The sequence below is a fragment of the Erythrolamprus reginae genome, chromosome 2 (genome assembly GCF_031021105.1).
Source record: "Erythrolamprus reginae isolate rEryReg1 chromosome 2, rEryReg1.hap1, whole genome shotgun sequence".
Lineage (NCBI taxonomy): Eukaryota > Metazoa > Chordata > Lepidosauria > Squamata > Dipsadidae > Erythrolamprus > Erythrolamprus reginae.
This window is the reverse complement of record NC_091951.1, coordinates 167,378,172-167,396,431: the sequence shown is the minus strand read 5'-3', so window position 1 is coordinate 167,396,431 and position 18,260 is coordinate 167,378,172. Positions and strand designations below refer to the sequence as shown.

Here is an 18,260-nt window from a genome sequence, read left to right as displayed (position 1 = left end):
ACCCCACCTCTGGACTTCTGTGTTTTTGCGATGCTGCAGGGAAATCCCAGCAGGGGAATCCCAGCATCGCAAAAACGAGCGCTTCACTGGCAATGGAAGTCCGGAGGTGGGGTTTCCCAGCAAAGGGAGCATCAGTGAAATCGTAGCATCGCAAAAACACCAAAGTCCTCGAAACCGCACCTCCGGACCTCTGTGTTTTTGCGATTTTACTGAGGCTCCCCTCGCTGGGAAACCCCACCTCCGGACTTCTGTTGCCAGCGAAGTGCCTGTTTTTGCACTGCTGGGATTCCCCTGCAGCATCACAAAAACACGGAAGTCTGGAGGTGGGGTTTCCCATGGAGGGGAGCCTCAAGGAATCCCAGCAGTGCAAAAACAGGCGCTTCGCTGGCAATGGAAGTCCGGAGGCGGGGCATTCCAGCGGCGGCAGTGGGTTTGTAAGGTGAAAATAGTTTGTAAGAAGAGGCAAAAAAATCTTAAACCCCGGGTTTGTATCTCGAATAGTTTGTATGACGAGGCGTTTGTAAGACGAGGTATCACTGTATTATATTTGGAAAGAAGAATGAACTGAGAGTCATGGGCTTCAAACATTTCACTGTATAATAGAAATTTTATAGCAGAGGATCTCTTGAGCACAAGGATACCACAAGCCAGCTACCAGTTGACAGGTCATGAAAGTGATTTAGCTAAGATGATTTTTAGCAATTTTTTTTAGCATTTCTTAGCAATATAAATGATGTGAGGAAGCAACATGTTGTACTTAATCATCTCTGTGGTTTCAGGACAAGAAACATTTATTTTTTTCTCTGCAGATTCATTATGTTTTGTCAGCATATCAATTCCTAAGCAAATCAAAGCCACTTTCACTCTGTCTGAATTTCAAACGAGTTTCACAATTTTGCTCTTTTAATCTTCAAAATCTGATTGTAGGATCAAAAGTCATATTGTTGGTATAAAATTTGTGTTGCCACTTTCATTATTTATATGAAAACCATATCTTCTTTTCTCTCCAAAATGTCAGCTGCTGCCCCAGCTTACGGTTAGTGTATTATTAAAGGAAATAAAAATGCAATTATTATCAAATCTCAAATTAGTTTCCCATTTATTTCAGGTCTACTGCCATTTTAAAAGCAGTATAATAGATCTATTCTTGATAATTTGCTCTAATGCTCAGTTGCTTTCCTTTAGCAGAAGGATTTTTAGTTCATAAGCAGAATCCTAGGGGAGGAATGGATGATCCTTTAGGCTGGCTGCCTCATCCAGCGACAAGTATTTTCTGACCACAGTATTGCCATGTTGAGTAAAGACTTTTATTTCTGTCCAACTCACGTAATTCCATAAAGTCTGCTGTATATAGTTTGTTATTTCCTAAGGTTTGCTTTGCTGCTTCTCTTTGGCAGTTATGATTTTATATAAAACTATTAAGTGTTTAACCATAAACAAGGGATTTTCCAGGTGGGTGATCCATGTTTAGAATGAAAACAGAAAACAGACAGTGATTTTTTTTTTCCCTAGAGACTATAGATATATTCAGAAAAATTACACTGAATGCAATGTGACCATGCCACTTCAGAAAACACCCAGGTTTTTAGAGATAGTAGGTACTGTAGGTAGATGATAGACAGACAGACAGACACAGACAGATAGATAGACAGACAGACAAACAAACAGTCAGAGAGACAGACAGATAGATAGATAGATAGATAGATAGATAGATAGATAGATAGATAGATAGATAGATAGATAGATAGATAGATAGATCATAGATGTGCCTAGTGTCCATTGGTCCTTTTTTGTAGTTAACTATTTGAGAGACAGCCTCATTTGGTTTTGGTTGGTGGTCTTCTTTTAATAAAAAGGACACTTCAGCCACAATTCTGCCCACCTACATTATAAGTAGTCACACTCCTCAGAGAATTATACTACCTAATTCTTAAATTATTTTTTGACCTTGTTAAAATGTGTATGCTGTCAAATTATTCTGACTCAGCATCTTACACAAAGATAAAACACAATAAAACATCACTTACTATAGGAGGCAATCTAGTTTTGGAGAGTATTCCAAAACATAAGCCCTATAATTGAGGAACAGTGCTTTGTCAGTCTCAAGCTTTCTTACTTTCTGTAAATCAGGCCCCCAGAAGTAACCCCTTGGCTGACCTTGTACAACTCTTTGAGTAGATGGTTTTGGACTCATCTTGTGCCAAACCATATAGTGTTTATCAATCAAATTTAGTGCTTTGAACTGCATAGATAGGTGTAATAAGGTGATAGCAATAGTGGTAGTCAACAAGCAAGCAATTGCATTGTCCACCAACTGTATTTTATGAATTTTCTTCAAAGATAGCTGCATGTAGAGGTAAAATTGTGCCCAATTTTTGGCAGCAGAGCTTTTTGTTAGCTGAGGGAGCCAGCATTGTCAGAAGACACTTCTATGGTGTGACCAACATGACCGTACCCCAAAGCATTACCTTCTAATCAAAGTGGTACCTATCTTTCTATTTACATTTGCATTATTTCAAACTACTAGATGGGCAGGAGCTGGTAGCAGTAGCTCACTCCTTGCGCAGCATTTGGGTCTTGAACCTGGGCTGTCAGCTTTCTAGCTGACCAATTCAGTGTCTTTTTAACTGATAAGCCATTAAACTCATGTACATTTACCATGCACACCCATTTTTCATAGGTTTTTTGCAAAAATGGGGTTGGCAGAGGGTTTGGGAGGCCTTCAGAGAGCTACTGGGGCCTGGGGGAAGACAAAATGGCCCCATTTTTGTGAAAAACAGCCTGGTTTTGCCCATTTTTTTTGCAAAACCAGGGGTGTTTTTGCCTTTCCCAGCTCCAGGCTTCCCAAACCCTCTCTTTATCCCAAAATGGGCCCATTTTTCACAAAAATGGAATGTGGGAGCTGGGCTTCGGGAGGCCAAAAATGGCTGTATTCGGTGTATAAGATGCACCGACATTTCCCCCCTCTTTTAGGAGGGGGGAAAGGTGCATCTTTTACTCTGAAAAATACGGTATATACTTCATTATTGTTTTAACAGAATTGCCTGCTTATTCCAGCTCTGTATTTATAATTTTATTGTGCTATGCAAAATGCTACATTTGGCATGACTTTTTCTCCTATTTGAGGAAGTTAATTGGTATCTCAGATAGATCTATAATTTTATAACATAAATTATGTGGATTTTACAGATAAGCTATAAATCACAACGTTATTTTGTTTTCAAGTAAAATGAATTTTTAGTCTCTTGGTTTGCAGTCCATGTGGTAAAAATATACCAGGATATAGAAATGCTTTACCTAATATTTTTTATCAAATAGCTATCAATAAACACTATTTGGAAAAGAAGTAAGTTTTATATGTTTAAGAGATTAAAAAAGCATACAGTTTAAAATCTATAGGAGTCAGCAAGGGTCTTACAGTTTTAATCTTTAGAAGGGGTATATTTGTTTTAGGCTTGAAATATATGAAATTTTATGCTTACATTGTCACCTGGCTGTTTACTAATCTCAAATATGGTCTTTATATGTTAATATATAGTATTGCCTAATGTCTCATAAGCCTTCAAACCTTCAGAAAAATATGGCTCTATCCTTTTCCAAGCAAGGGGACAGTTACTAGTGTAATGTACCATACTTTCAAAAAAAAAATTTAACTGTAGAAACACAATGCAGCTGTGAGAGCAATCATGGGCTTCCCTAAGTATGCCCATGTTACACCAACACTCCGCAGTCTCCATTGCTTGCCGATCAGTTTCCGGTCACAATTTAAAGTGTTTGTTATGACCTATAAAGCCCTTTATGGCTTCGGACCAGAATATCTCCGGGACCGCCAGTTAGGTCCCACAGAGTTGGCCTTCTCCGGGTCCCGTCGACTAAACAATGTCGTTTGGCGGGACCCAGGGGAAGAGCCTTCTCTATGGTGGCCCCGACCCTCTGGAACCAACTCCCCCCAGAGATCAGAACTGCCCCAACCCTCCTCGCCTTTCGTAAGCTTCCTAAAACCCACCTCTGTCATCAGACATGGGGGAATTGAGATATTCCCTTCCCCCTAGGCCTATACAATTTATGCATGGTATGTTTGTATGTTCGGTTTTTTAAATAAGGGTCTTTTAATTATTTTAAATATTAGATTTGTTATGTGTTGTTTCATTATTGTTGTTAGCCGCCACGAGTCTATGGAGAGGGGCGCCATACAAATCTAATAAATAAATAAATAAAATTAATTCCATGGAGGGAATAGTAAGTTAGGTCTTCCAATTTTATTCTTTTATTTTTTTAGTTTTAGTGGGAAATTTTCTTATGAGGAACGATTAGTGCAAACCCTTCTCTACATGATTTGGATGTAGTATGTGTAGTATAACCATTTGGATAGCGATTCCTTTATTGCTGTATAGTAACTGACTTTGTCTGGAAATTTCATGAAATGTAAAGAGAACCTGTGCTTGGAAGTTTTCCAAATGACATTCACAAATTTGATAATAGTTCCCTGTGAACAGGATATATCTCCTGTTAATGAAAGGAATAAAAGAAAAGAGAAGCTTTTGCTTTAAAAAAGTGTTTGTTTTGCCTTGTCTACCTCAAACAAGCTGCTAAACAAACTTCCAAAGTTTCATTTTCTCTTTGAAGTGAATTGCCAAATTACTGTTCAATGCAGAATATAGTGTGTCTTCATCTAGCTGGCAAAAGAACTGGGCGCAGCTGCTGGCACTGAACTCATTCAGTTGAACACTGTGACTCAAGTCATCCTATTTATTTAATATCAGCAGAGGTGGAAGGAAAGCAAATACAGTGTGGCTATTTCAAGGCTGCTCTTAAACACATCAAAAAAACACTTCAGCATGAGTATCCTCTATCTTAAAAAAAAAAATACTGTAATAGATTTTTTTTTTTAAAAGTGTATTTTACATTTTGTTCCTACTTTGGTTCCTCCACCCAATTATTTGTATTACGTGGTTAATCAAGTGTAAATAGCTACACGTCTCATTAGACACAATTTTGGCAATACACAACAATAGCAATATATTCCATTCTTTATATTATGAAATTTTATGCTTCATTTAAATGAATGGCTTGCATGAATAACTGTGTTAAGTCTAAGCGAAGTAGGTACTTCAAGCTACCTAAACAGTGCCTCATTCTGTGAAAAATGCTAATTGTAGTTTGTGTGAAATTACTGTTACAATTTATATCTACAATCAAAATAATTTCACTGAACGCATCTATATTGCTATGTGTGAGAGTAGAAAGAATAATTATCAGATCAAACAGTTTCTCCCTTTTTAAGTTTGCAACATTTATGTATACTTAATTATACAGCTCCTATTCATCATAACGCAGTAATACTCTTATTCTATTTCACCTTCAGTTTTATGGATTCCCAGCTCTTGAAATCAGTATTTTTATCAAGCTGATAAAAGGTGATTTTCCTTGTCAGTAAATGGAGATTGAATGTGGCTGTTTTCATAGGTAGATTGTATTTGTTATTATATCAGTGGCTTTTCTTTTCCAAAAAAGTGGTGTCCTTTTTAATAGATGAGCTAAATAAACAAATAGCTTACGGAAAAGGGGACATACTTTATGGAAGATTTTAGTATTATATGTATCCTTTGATTTTTTTCCTAAAAAATAGGCATACCGGTAGTTCTTCAAAATACAACATGCTAGCATAGCACAGTAATTAAGGAATATTTGCTCAGCCCCATTTCAGAGGAACTTCATATTGCCTTGACTCAGTAGGTGGCAGCACCTGGATGGCTTTGTCTGTACTAGGAAGCTGAATAGGGCTCCTTCTGGTGAGTACTTAGATGAGAGATTTCCAGGAATGTAAGGTTATCACCTAAACCATGAAGATTTTTTTTTTTTGGGGGGGGGGGGGGATCTCTGGAAAGACAATAGCAAACAATCTCTGCACTGCTATCAAAAAATGTACATGGATATTTCCATCAAGGCAAGACTGAATGAAGACAACCAAGGGCTCCTGGACCATCCTGGCCAAAGGAAAGAGAAGACTAAATGGCTTCCTTACAGGCTTCCTTCACCCAGCCAAAGAATAATTTAAACAAAGACAATGTGTAGAAACAGTTTTCTGCATGTCGTGCATAGGAATTATTAATCAAAAGGCAAGTTTTCATTTCATCTTGATCCGAAAGGAGGTAATTATACGTGGAAAATACAGATCCACAGGCATGTGTTCTCCAGTTCCTTGTTTGTGGCCCTGACAGTTGGGATTAATGGTGGTTGGTCAAAAGTATCAGGAAATCACTGTATTGCAGAAGGGATCTACCTTGCTTGAGGGTAAATTCCCATTTTCCAGCACAAAGGATGCATTAGGACAATTATCCTTTCTGCACCTTCACAAAAGGACTGTTTGGCTTTAAAATGCAAATTAAATGAATATCTTCCCTTTTTGTACAACAAGTTATCTGTTGAATTTGAGTGATCATGCTTTTGTCCTTTTTATGCTTCCTATGGATTCAGGATGGCTACTGTAAGAAACAGGATGCTTAATTTCCTAAGTCTGAAACCAGAAATATTCTTCTTTAGTACTTAATCTAACTAGCAATGAGATGTGCATTCAGACCACATTCTTTCAAATACAGGAATTTCACAGATGGCTATTAATCAGAGGACTGATATGAAAGCATGTGGTAGTTCGAGTTTATAATTTTGTAACACATAATTAAGACTGCTCATTTTTGATTGTATAAATTGGAAAGATATTGTAGCTAAGAGAATAAAGCTCTGTGAATCACTACAATCTACATTAATTTAAAAACTCCTTTTCTGAAACAGTAATAAAAGAAGGATAAAAGTTTGGCTGTTATTAAATTTGGTGAGGGGAAAGAATTGAAAAGACTATTCCAAAGATAATTGTAACAATGATAAAACTTTAGCTATATCTATCCTGAAATATGAATTCCTTATTAACAAAAATATATTAGTAATTTTTCCTTATATCAAACCAAGTAGTTTTTTGTTATTTTGGTGATCGCACAATCAACCAGATGCATTTTTATCCACCTATCAAGATCTTCCCAAGGTTTTGGGATAGACAGATCTTGCTATTTAATAATAATAAATATATTATATTTATGGGCTTGGATTCAGAGTTTCAGACTGCTGGAAACGTAACAATTCAAGTAACCGAAACCTAAGGATTTTTATTTCTTAGTAATTAATTTTTAAGGTAGGATCTAAAAATACAAAAGTTTCTATGCAGGGTGGGGTATTTTTTGTAAAATCAGGGTGTTCAGGTTGGATAAATTCAATTTTAAAGAAGTCCTTTAGGTATTTTTCTAGGGCTTCAATCACAATTGTATTTTTGCTCGAGAACTTAGACCTCTAAAAGTACAGGAAAGATAAGAGAATAAATATCAGCGGAATATGGAATTTGAAGGATAAAATAGAGAAAGCATGTTTGGTAGCACCATCTATTCTATACAACTTTTGGAAATCAAATTTGGGGTTAGATATTTTTGTCAGTTTACATGGACATTGGAATTAAGTAGGGGTTGGTTTGGTACTGAAGAATACAGTGCTGTCAAAACATAACAGGAAGTCCTCGACTTACAACCACAATTGAGTTCAAAATTTATGTTGCTGAATGAGAAATTTGTTAAGTGAGTTTTGCCCCATTTTACTTTTCTGCCACAATTGTTAAGTGAATCATTGCCATTGTTAATAGCACTGTTGTTCAATGAATCTGGTTACCCCCTGGACTTTGCTTGTTAGAAGGTTGAAAAGGGGGATCACATGATCCTGGGACACAATAGCTGTCATAAATGTGAGTCAATTGTCAAGTATATGAATGTAAATTACATGACATGAGGATGTTGTAATAATAATAAGTCATAAGTCTAAAAAATGGTCATAAGTGACTTTTTTCATTGCCGTTATAATTCAAGTGTTCACTAAGTGTTCTACCCAAGATTCAGGGAACCGGTAGATGCGGCAGCGCAAAGCTCCATCTACCCACCCGGATGTTGCCATTTTTTTAACCCCATACGCAAAGCACATGCACAGAGGGTGAAAAAGTGGATGCCTTCAAAGCACACACTTCCTAACCGGTAGGGAAGGGCAATAGATTTCACCACTAGTTTGTATGGTTAAATTATTTAGCTCGTATAGTGCTTGCTCCCATTTTTACTAAACAGAGTGATACCATATGACCCGTACCTTTCTTTTTGTCTTCTATAGGAACAGGTATGCTTGAAGTTCAGATTTTGCTTATCCACAATGCATAATTGGTCAAGAGAAGCCAACCATGGTGGGATGGGGGAGGGTAAGGAGGAATGTAGCTTTCTGTTGCTTTTTCCAGTAAAAAGTATTCGTATTTTAGTATTTAGTTTAGTATTCTCTTCACCTTCCTTGCACCCTCTGTGCAAGGAAGCTTCCAGGATTTCTTTTGCAAATGAAATTTAGTTTCATTCATAAACATAAGCAATCTTAACAAAAGTTGAAGTTGCATGCCATTTCATATGAAAGGAAAAAGCATCTCCAAAAATGTTTGGCTTGGTATACTTCAGAACATAATTGGGTCAGTGAATGGGAGAACAAGACAGAACCAACTGTGCTGTCGTTCATGTGTCTGGAAAATAAAACTTGAAGAGGAGCAGCCAGAAATTTGAAAAAAAAAATGGAATTTTGAAAAACAATGTTGAGTTGGTCTTGTTTGGCTCATTAGCTATTTTAATTATTTGGCTTCAAAATGGAAATACAGTGATACCTCATCTTACAAACGCCTCATCCTACAAACTTTTCGAGATACAAACCCAGGGTTTAAGATTTTTTTGCCTCTTCTTACAAACTATTGTCACCTTACAAACCCACCGCCACCGCTGGGATGCCCCGCCTCCAGACTTCTGTTGCCAGCGAAGCACCCATTTTTGCGCTGCTAGGATTTCCCTGAGGCTCCCCTCCATGGGAAACACCATCTCCGGACTTCCGTGTTTTTGTGATGCTGCAGGGGAATCCCAGCAGGGGTATCCCAGCAGTGCAAAAACGGGCGCTTCGCTGGCAACAGAAGTCCAGAGGTGGGGTTTCCCAGCGAGGGGAGCCTCAGTGAAATCGTAGAATCGCAAAAACACAGAGGTCTGGAGGTGGGGTTTCGAGGACTTCGGTGTTTTTGCGATGCTGCGATTTCACTGATGCTCCCTTCGCTGGGAAACCCCACCTCTGGACTTCCGTTGCCAGCGAAGTGCTCATTTTTCCGATGCTGGGATTCCCCTGCTGGAATTCCCCTGCAGCATTGCAAAAACACAGAAGTCCGAGGTGGGGTTTCCCATGGAGGGGAGCCTCAGGGGAATCCCAGCAGCCCAAAAACGGGTGCTTCGGCTGGCAAAAGGGGTGAATTTTGGGCTTGCACGCATTAATCACTTTTCCATTGATTCCTATGGGAAACATTGTTTCGTCTTACAAACTTTTCACCTTAAGAACCTCATCCCGGAACCAATTAAGTTTGTAAGACAAGGTATCACTGTACTGTAGCATTGGAAATAAATCTCACCATATCCAAGATGTAAATCTAGAAGCAAAACATTTTAAGTATGTAGCATATTTAAGAAAACTTGCTTTATCTTTATCGTTCTTGTGACATCCTTTGCATTGTACATGGGAGGAAGTTGCAAAAAAAAACCCAACAACCCTGATCCAGTTCTGAATAAGAGGCAAGAGTGAGTAGGAGCAGGAAGTAGCTGAAGATAGGTTAAGTAAAACTATTCCTACAATGATCTGTTCAGTTTGGATGTTGCAATTGGGGGAGGATTCAATAGAACACTTATAAATATCTACAGGCAGCATCTGTGATAGAATCCCTATGGCCATTAATTAATAGTTTAAAAACAAGCAGATACTATCCCACATTGTTTACATAATAAAAGTTGAGGAATTGATAGCCTTATAACCGGAACAGAATGCCAAGGAATTACTCAGTTTGGTTTAGTACATCACAGTTGTTCTTGCATGTCAACATTTCTCTCCATATAGATATTAACTCAAACATGTAAGTAGTGACTTCCCCTAAAAAACTTTAACTGGCTCACCTAATCTTCACTATACTTGCTCTCTATGGTTTCAGGTGACTTCTATACGGCAAGAATATGAAACCAAATTGAAAGGTCTAATGCCAGCGTCTTTGCGACAAGAACTTGAAGACACAATTCTCTCACTAAAATCTCAGGTAAAGACTTTATGTTCCATTTGTCAGAATAGTACAGTAGCATGTAATTTAGGATTTGCTAGTTCAAAGAGCTGACAAAAATATCCATAGCATGTTGGTCTAAGAGCAATGGAGAGGGGCGGCATACAAATCTAAATAATAAATAAATAAATGGAGTTTGACAATTAATAGCTCATCATCTCTGCTTCTGTTTTTTTTTTCCTCCCTCAGCTAGTTCCAACCTTCATTCACAAGAGTTGTATTTTTTCTCTGCACCAATATAAAGCGATGTTTAGCCTTTTTGATCTCTTAAGTGATGAGTGTTCTAGCATTTGATATTTAAACATAAACATTTTTTTTTTAAAAAAAATATAGTTTTTGCATAATCTTCTTTTATTTTTCAAGCATGCATGATTTCTGTAAAAAGACATTGGTGCATTAGGGACAATAATTTACCACTGCTTACTATTGTCTGTGCACGCAGCAATGGTGGGATTCAGACCTGAGAAAGAGTGAGGTCCCAAACTGGGGTTTGTGAAGTTACATTTTTTAGTCTCTTGTTGAACAAGCAAACATTCCAATACCATGATTCTTCTTGAAGTCCTCTTCAAGCAAGAACGTTTAGGAGCCACTTGTTACTTAGAATAATTTTGCTACCCTGACATTCCTTTAATACCAAAGGTTTTTAGAACAAGATCAAGTGGATGAATGGGTATTTGTTAAACCAATTCACACTTTATAAGGTAATCATCAATAAAAGTTGTCTTTTGCAGTAGAGATATATTTAGTAAAATAATAGCATGACAAAAAACTATAAGAACCAGTCATCTGTAGCTTCCTGTAATTACTAAGACATTGATAGGAACCCAGCTAAAATCAAAGACTAGAAAACCTTCGATAATTACATTTTTCCAATTCATATAGTCGCAAAAAGGATTGTTGTTATTTCATTTTTCATCTGACAATGGCGCACATGGATTTGTCACTTGTAACACTATTTCTAAAGGATTTGCCATGGCAAATGAGTACCATGTTCCCTCTTGATAATGGCAAGTGTGTTATTGGTATTGTCAATACTACCACTGATTTTGGGAAGGAATTCCTGCAGGTACTCAGATTCATCCAGTGTTGCCATTACAAATAATAAAAGGGAAGAATGAATTATCTAGGAAACTGGTTAATAATATGTGTGATTTATGACTGGCATGCAAGCTTACCATTGTTAACAACTGTAAAATCACAAGCTTCCAGTGAAGTGAATTTGAGGTTGAAATTTGATTTCAGTCTTCAAAGCTTCTGCTAGCATACATAACATTTCAAAGGAGTAAAAGTAACTCCAGACTTTTAAAAACGGAGTACTCATATAGAAAGCATAGCTCGCAGCTGCCTGTGCAATGAACTACAATATCCAGCTACAGGCTGTTCTCTTAACAGCTTCTGAAGCACAGGTGTCTTCTTTGAAAATTGTTGAAATTCCTGTTTCAAAAACGTCAGCCAGAAAGAACAGTGGAATCTTGCACCTGTCAGGGCTGTGAATTGTTCTAGAGGAATGAGAGGGCTTGGTTAGGTAAAAACACCAACAGAGCAGCAGTAACAAGGAACAAATAGGAAACATTCACTTCTCAAACAAAGCTTTGCTTATATTTAAAATATGCTGGCTGCCTCCAGCTCCTCAATTTTGAGGCTTTTCACTGTGTTCTTTGTCTTCTATCCCAGCACTTTGCTAACGAACTTTTATAGCATGCTTCTAACTTTATTTTCCCAACAGAGTTTTGGACCACCTTTCAAAAGTAGAATCTTATGTCTGTGTTTCACAAAGGCATGTGCAATTGATTGATGTTGCTGCTTAAATTGCAGCAACTCAGTATTCTTATGCCAGTGTTCAGTTTTGAAATCTTCACATTTTTTATAAACAAAATTTAGGGATTGCATTCCCCCCCCCCCAAAAAAAATGTGGAATACCACATGAACATAGAATAGAACATGGATGGTATTCTCAGAAGATGAAAATGCACTTGATCCCAATTTAGGCTATTTGACATTGAGACATCAATCCCTAGATTATCAGGCCATAAACAGGGCTTAAGCAATATATCGGAGGAACCGCAAACACATATATTCATAAGTCTGCTATATATTAGAAGCTCTTCAGTCACAACAGCTGTGTTTTCTAGGTAAACTTTTTACGAAAAAGAGCATCAATTCTGCAAGATGAACTGAGCACATATCGCACCAGAAGGTAAGCTAGTATCTTCTACTCTGATCCTTAGCTTGCTTTTAGTAAGCACAGCTTCTTCAAAAAGTTGTGCATCTATGATTTTGCAGTTTAGTAGGTCTCAAACAGCTGGCGGGTACAAGTCTGATCTAGGCCTTGCTTTAGCACAGCTGAGACATTGGCTCAATTTATGGTTACAGGGCTATGAAGTGTCGCCATCTTTTGAGATAAAGCTCAATGATACAATTTATAATCTTCAAGATTGTATCTTTAAAGCTCAAGATCTTTACCCTCCTTGGCTTTTTTTAGATTGTTCTCCTGTTATGCAAAAATATGTACAAATGTTGCAATAATAGCCCAAAGGTGCTTTGTACTCTTTGAAAAGAATGACTCAAACAGTGGTTATGTCACTTCAAAGTGATGTCACTGCTTTCTTTTTGTTTTTGCAAATTAAGAAGAATCTTGACTTCTGCAACATTTCTGTAGGGTTATAAGATATGTAAATATCACTTAATTAAACTGATAGAAGGCAAGACTCTAATTTAAAGCTAGATAATGTCTACTGAGTAGGCCTTTCCAGAGACATTTGCCACACTTCAATTGTGTTGTAAGATCTGTGTATAAAACTCTGGTCCAGTTTAAACTTGAATATTTTATGCGCAAACCATTGTAGCTTATAGCCCTAGGATTTCCTGTTAGTCTCTCATCTAAGTACTACTGGTAAGAGTTTTGATCAGGATCAGTCGATGTTACATAAGTACTGCCATCTGCTCTGATGAAACTTCAGATCTTAACTCCATAATCTGCTTTCTGGTCTTCAGTTGTTTTCTTCCTGGTAACCATAGTTTCCCAATTGAAACCATAATTGAAAATTGTTCTGAATTAATCCAAGAAGTCTTTCATTTTAGTACTTAATATCTGTGTAGTGGGGAATTGTTTCCAAGAAGTGAGAAAGAATTTAAAAGATGTTAGGATAGTCTGTTGTGCAAAATAAATGGATAATTGATGAGAATATTTTATTCTTTAGGTAATTACTGAAGGTGACGGTGTGATTCAAGTGTCAAATGGATTTCTTTCAGCAGGTTTGAAGATTTGGATCTTTTGAATTAATCTGGGATATCAGTGATTGTTCTATAAAATTAGATTGTGTAATTAAGGAATAAAAGTACATCCCTTATTCATTACAGTATTTTAAGTTACTACACATTTAAATCATTTTATCATAAAAAAGATTCTATGTTTTTGATATATTTACTACATATACATTAATTTACCTATGAAAAACATAATTTTGTTTGCTTACATTGCTTTTGTCCCTTGTTTCATAATGCAATTTTTTTAAATACATGCTAAAATCAAGTCCTTATTATATTATATTGTCCAAAACATGTTAAAACCTATATGGTATTGCTTCATGTTCATATGTTACATTATTAAAATATTTTTGTACATTTTTGTTTCAATATTATTTCTGTTTTCAACATCTTATTTACCATAAAGGGTATCTGCCGCAAAGTATAAACGTTTACAAAATTCTTTTGTTGTGGCTTGTATGGCAGGATACACCTTTTAAGTTTGATGATTATGCACATTGTTTTGGCTGCTCAGTTTGAATATGTGTACTAAGAATATATATATTTTATTCTGGAATGGGTCACTTCTCAATAATGTGGTATAGCATGACAGCTAATGCTGTTTCACAGTGGACAATGAGTTCTTTCTCCTGATCTCCCTCTTTAGTATATAATTATATGGTTTGTTTCCTTATGCCATTCCCATTTAGTGGACTTTTGCTATTTCCAATGTCATGCATAGTCATTAATTACCTGGTGTGATTAGGAAATAGCAAGCCCCTCCAAAAAAGTTTAATATTTTCATTACAAGGGACTAGTTGCATGATTGCATATTTCCACGATGGCTTCTGAAACCATTGAGAGAAAAGGTCAAATTTACTCAATTTTAAAATCCAATGCTTAGATGAGTGATAAAAGAAAATATTATATTAAATAACAGCCTGTTTCTGAGTATATGATGTTGACTCTAAGGAGGAATTTATTTAGCCCTCTAACATATATAGATGTGATAATTAGGTAGACCTTTTTGTCTCTCACTACAGGAATAGCTCTGTGTACAAATATTAAATTATCGAATATTAAAATATTGATTGCCAGGTATTTTGGCAAGAAGATTTGAAGGATAGTTCTTCTGGGGAAAAAAGTAATTATAATATTTTAGTGCATTTGGCATTCTTATATGTTCAGAGTACTTCACACGCCTTGTCTAGTTGTCTTTCTTACGATCCTATAAAGTGAATGACATATTATTATCTCCTGTTTTGCAGAAGGGGGATAAAGAAAAACTTGCCTAAGGTCATGTCATTTGTTAATGGCAGAAGAGGGTTTCACATCAGGAACTCCCTGATTTATTAATTATAGTTATAGAATTATTAATATTCTTACTTATTAAGACTGTCTGTGGCATGTGCTAATTTCAGAAAGTACAGTGGAAGTTACTGAGTTTCTCTTGTTATTTCCAACTATTCCCACTGCAGAATCGAATGAGCATATAGATAGTCTTCCACTTACGACCACAACTGAGCCCAAAATTTCTGTTGTTGAGCAAGACAATTGTTAAGTAAGCTTTGCCCCCTTTTACGATCTTTCTTGCCATAGTTGTTAAGTGAATCCCTGCAGTTGTTAAGTTAGTAATATGATTGTTAAGTGAATCTGACTTCTTCATTGGCCTTGTGTGTTAGAAAGTTGCAAAAGATGATCACATGACCCCAGGATACTTTAACTACAGTTGCCAAACGTCTGAATTTTGATCACATGACCATGGGGCAGCTGTAACAATCATAAGCAGAAGTGGGCTGCTGCCGTTCCCACTGCAAAACTGATAGTTAAGATCCTGCGCAGTTTGGCAAACCGGCACATCCCACCACTGGCTGGCCCCGCTGCTGCCCATTTTTGAACCTATTTCGAGGGCTATTTTCAGGTTGGTTCTGGTGTTGTTTTCAAGGCGTTTTTTTGAAAAACAGCCTGAAAATATCCCCCCCAAAAAGGCCAAAAATCAACCTGAAAAATGGGAGGGAGGGGGGCCAGCCAATGGTGGGATTAGCCCCAACTAGCTGAATGCTACTTCTGCCTTTGAGGCAGGAGGCCAAGCTGATTGTGATGAATGAGGTTACCCACCCAGTCAAATGATCAACCTTCCCAGCCAGAGAACTGGTCGTTAAGTTATTCAAGTTCCGCCATTGGTGATACATGTGGAAAGCAGTCATAAGTCACTTTTCAGTGCCATTGTATCTTCAAACAGTCACTAAATGAACTGTTGTAAAATGAGGACTGCCTGTACCTATAATGTAGGATCAAGGATTCACATTTCATGCACTCCGACACATGAAGGAAAGCTCTACTAAGAACAAGACCCCATACTAAGAATTCTAAGCAGTTTGAGCAACTAATGTCTATTAAATTAAAGGCTGAAATGCAATTTAGGCATCCATGACTATAAATCAAGGATCCAATTTGCAGCCCTGGACAGCTAATAATGTGGCCCCACAATATCGTAAACTTTTAACATTCATTATTTAGTTTTATATTATAAAGCTATGTTATATATTTTTATATTTGGCCCAAGATAATTCCTCTTCACTCAGTGTGGCCCAAGCAAGCCAAAAATTTTGGTACCCATACAATATAAATGATAATGATCTATTCTGTACTGCTTTATAGAAAATGTGTTCCTTTGATTCACTATAGTATATCTTGCCTTTTAATATTTCTAACGTTGAATTAAGGGTGAACATGCCTCAATGCAGATGCAGGATGACATTTTATAGCATACCGTTTAGAGGGTAGTGAGGGCGAACCTATGACACCTGTGCCACAGGTGGCACGTGGTGCCATATCAGAGGGCACGTGAGACGGTGCCTTATGTCAGGTCCAGCATGTGTGTGTGTGTGCCAGCCAGCTGATTTTCGGCCTTGGGGAAGGCAGCTTCTCTGAAGCCCCAGAATGCGAAAAACTGCCCAATGGCAAATCAGACATTCAAAAAACTGGCTTCCGGTTTGCCTATTGTGCTGTTTTTTGTATTCCGGAGGCTACAGGGAAGCTTCTGGTTTGTCCGTTTAGCCAGTTTTTCACCATCCCAGGCTTCAGTGGGGCCTGTGCACATGCGCAGGAACATGGAGATTGTGCACAGGCATAGGGGCGCGGAGGTGTGTGTGTGCACATGCAGGGGGGAGGGAATGGGTATGGCACATGCACCGCCATCACTGGTTTAGAGTTTACCATTTAGAGATTTTTGAAGAATTATTTCTTCGGCCTCAGGAAGCTTGTGGGCTAAAGATATAAACTGAAGCTGCAGTGTAGCCATTTTGAAGACCAAGGTCATCAGATGCAGGAGATCATCAGTTTGGGTCTCCACAGCCCCATAAAAGACCTAAGTCCAGCACCCCTTGAAGTCCATTGACTTTTATCTAGCACCCATTTGTCTTGTAGTTCAGATTCCTGTGTGTTAGCATGAAATAAATTTGTAGAACTTGTAGAACTCTATCCTGACTTCTGAAATCAGCAGAGATTAAAAAAATCTAAGGATGAGCTGAGCAAACCAAACTTTCTACTCAATATTTAAATGAGAAGCTAGGGTAATTGTTCAGGGCTTAAGTAAAAAGAAAGGCAGGGACATTCCCAAGGCCATCAAATGTGCTAAAATGCCTCAAAACACCAGTCAAAACCACATAAACTGGTAGCCTGTGGATTAATACATTTAATTTGTGCCATCCTCAATCTGCCACAATCATGTATGCCTACCTCTGCTTCAAGGCACCACTTCTTAATTCATGCAAACATATGCACACTTTTCTAATTGGGTATCACAAATTTAATCCCATCATTGTCATACTCCTAATAATAGGTCAGATCCTTCATTACATTCTGGCTGTTGAAGTGTTTCAATAATAGATTATTTAGTTCTGAATAATTTTTATTTCCTGAAAAAGTAATTGCTACAGTGATATCATCTATACTTTTTGTGAGTTTCTGTATTATTTTCATGTTTGTGGTTTTGTGTTGTTGAGTTGTGTGCATGTGTATATATGTGTGTGTTGAAATACCCCACCTCTTTTTATATTGTATATTGATGGCTTAATTATAAGATGGGGGGTTATTTTTTTTGCCTCCAGCAAAAGTGATGGGCTGTTTTTATTAGTTGTCCAACTCTCTTAAAAAAACAACTTTATTAGTTCACGCTGTGTTCAGACTTGCCCTTGGTAAATAAGGTTCTAACACTGACAGAAAGAAAATACTTGTGATTGCTTTAATAACTAGGAAAGGTTACACTAAAAATATAGGGCACCCTTGATGCTAAGTAGTTCTAACACATCATACAGAAAGAGTATGGATTCTTTTTTTAAATACTGCTTTGCCTTTTGAAATCTCAATATGCCAAAGGCACCGGCATCAGATCTGGTTTTGAAAGGGGAGGGGAAAAGGCACTAAGAACACCAAGCAGTAGGTGAAAAGATTTTGGAACACAAGGTCATTTTAATTCATACTTTTCTCTTTTAAAAAGTCTCAGCTTTGATATTTTTGCTGAGAAAAAATAATTCCTGCTTAAATTGTGTCATTAAAGACAAGTTGCCTCTTTCAAAGCACATTATCAAAGAATGCTGAAATTGCAAGATACTGAAACAAAAATGTATCATTGGTTTTAACTACAGTAACCAAACACTTTCTTGAAATCCTTTGTGCTTGTGTTTTTTTCTATTGACTCTTTTTAACTACAGTATTTTAAAAACAAGCTGTGTCCTATTTACATCTCACAGCTCAAAAGCCATTTAAATTGCAAGGTTGTTTTATTTCCAGCATTGTTCATTTAATCTTGTAA

General features: G+C 37.2%; 1 protein-coding gene across 8 annotated transcripts in view; it reads left to right on the top strand.

Annotated features, from left to right (window-relative positions):
- CEP112 (centrosomal protein 112) overlaps positions 1-13,822 on the top strand; it is a 346,088-nt gene extending 332,266 nt beyond the window's left edge. For 7 of the 8 annotated variants that reach the window (XM_070740313.1, XM_070740316.1, XM_070740309.1 and 4 more), the window contains 3 exons: positions 10,076-10,177; positions 12,331-12,395; positions 13,399-13,822. In XM_070740313.1, coding sequence (XP_070596414.1) covers positions 10,076-10,177; positions 12,331-12,395; positions 13,399-13,402 — 171 coding nt within the window. In that variant the 3' untranslated portion in view covers positions 13,403-13,822. Of the gene's footprint in view, positions 1-10,075; positions 10,178-12,330; positions 12,400-13,398 lie in introns of those variants that run through there. The other variant, XM_070740311.1, reaches the window with a different exon arrangement.
- Positions 13,823-18,260: the final 4,438 nt, after the last annotated feature.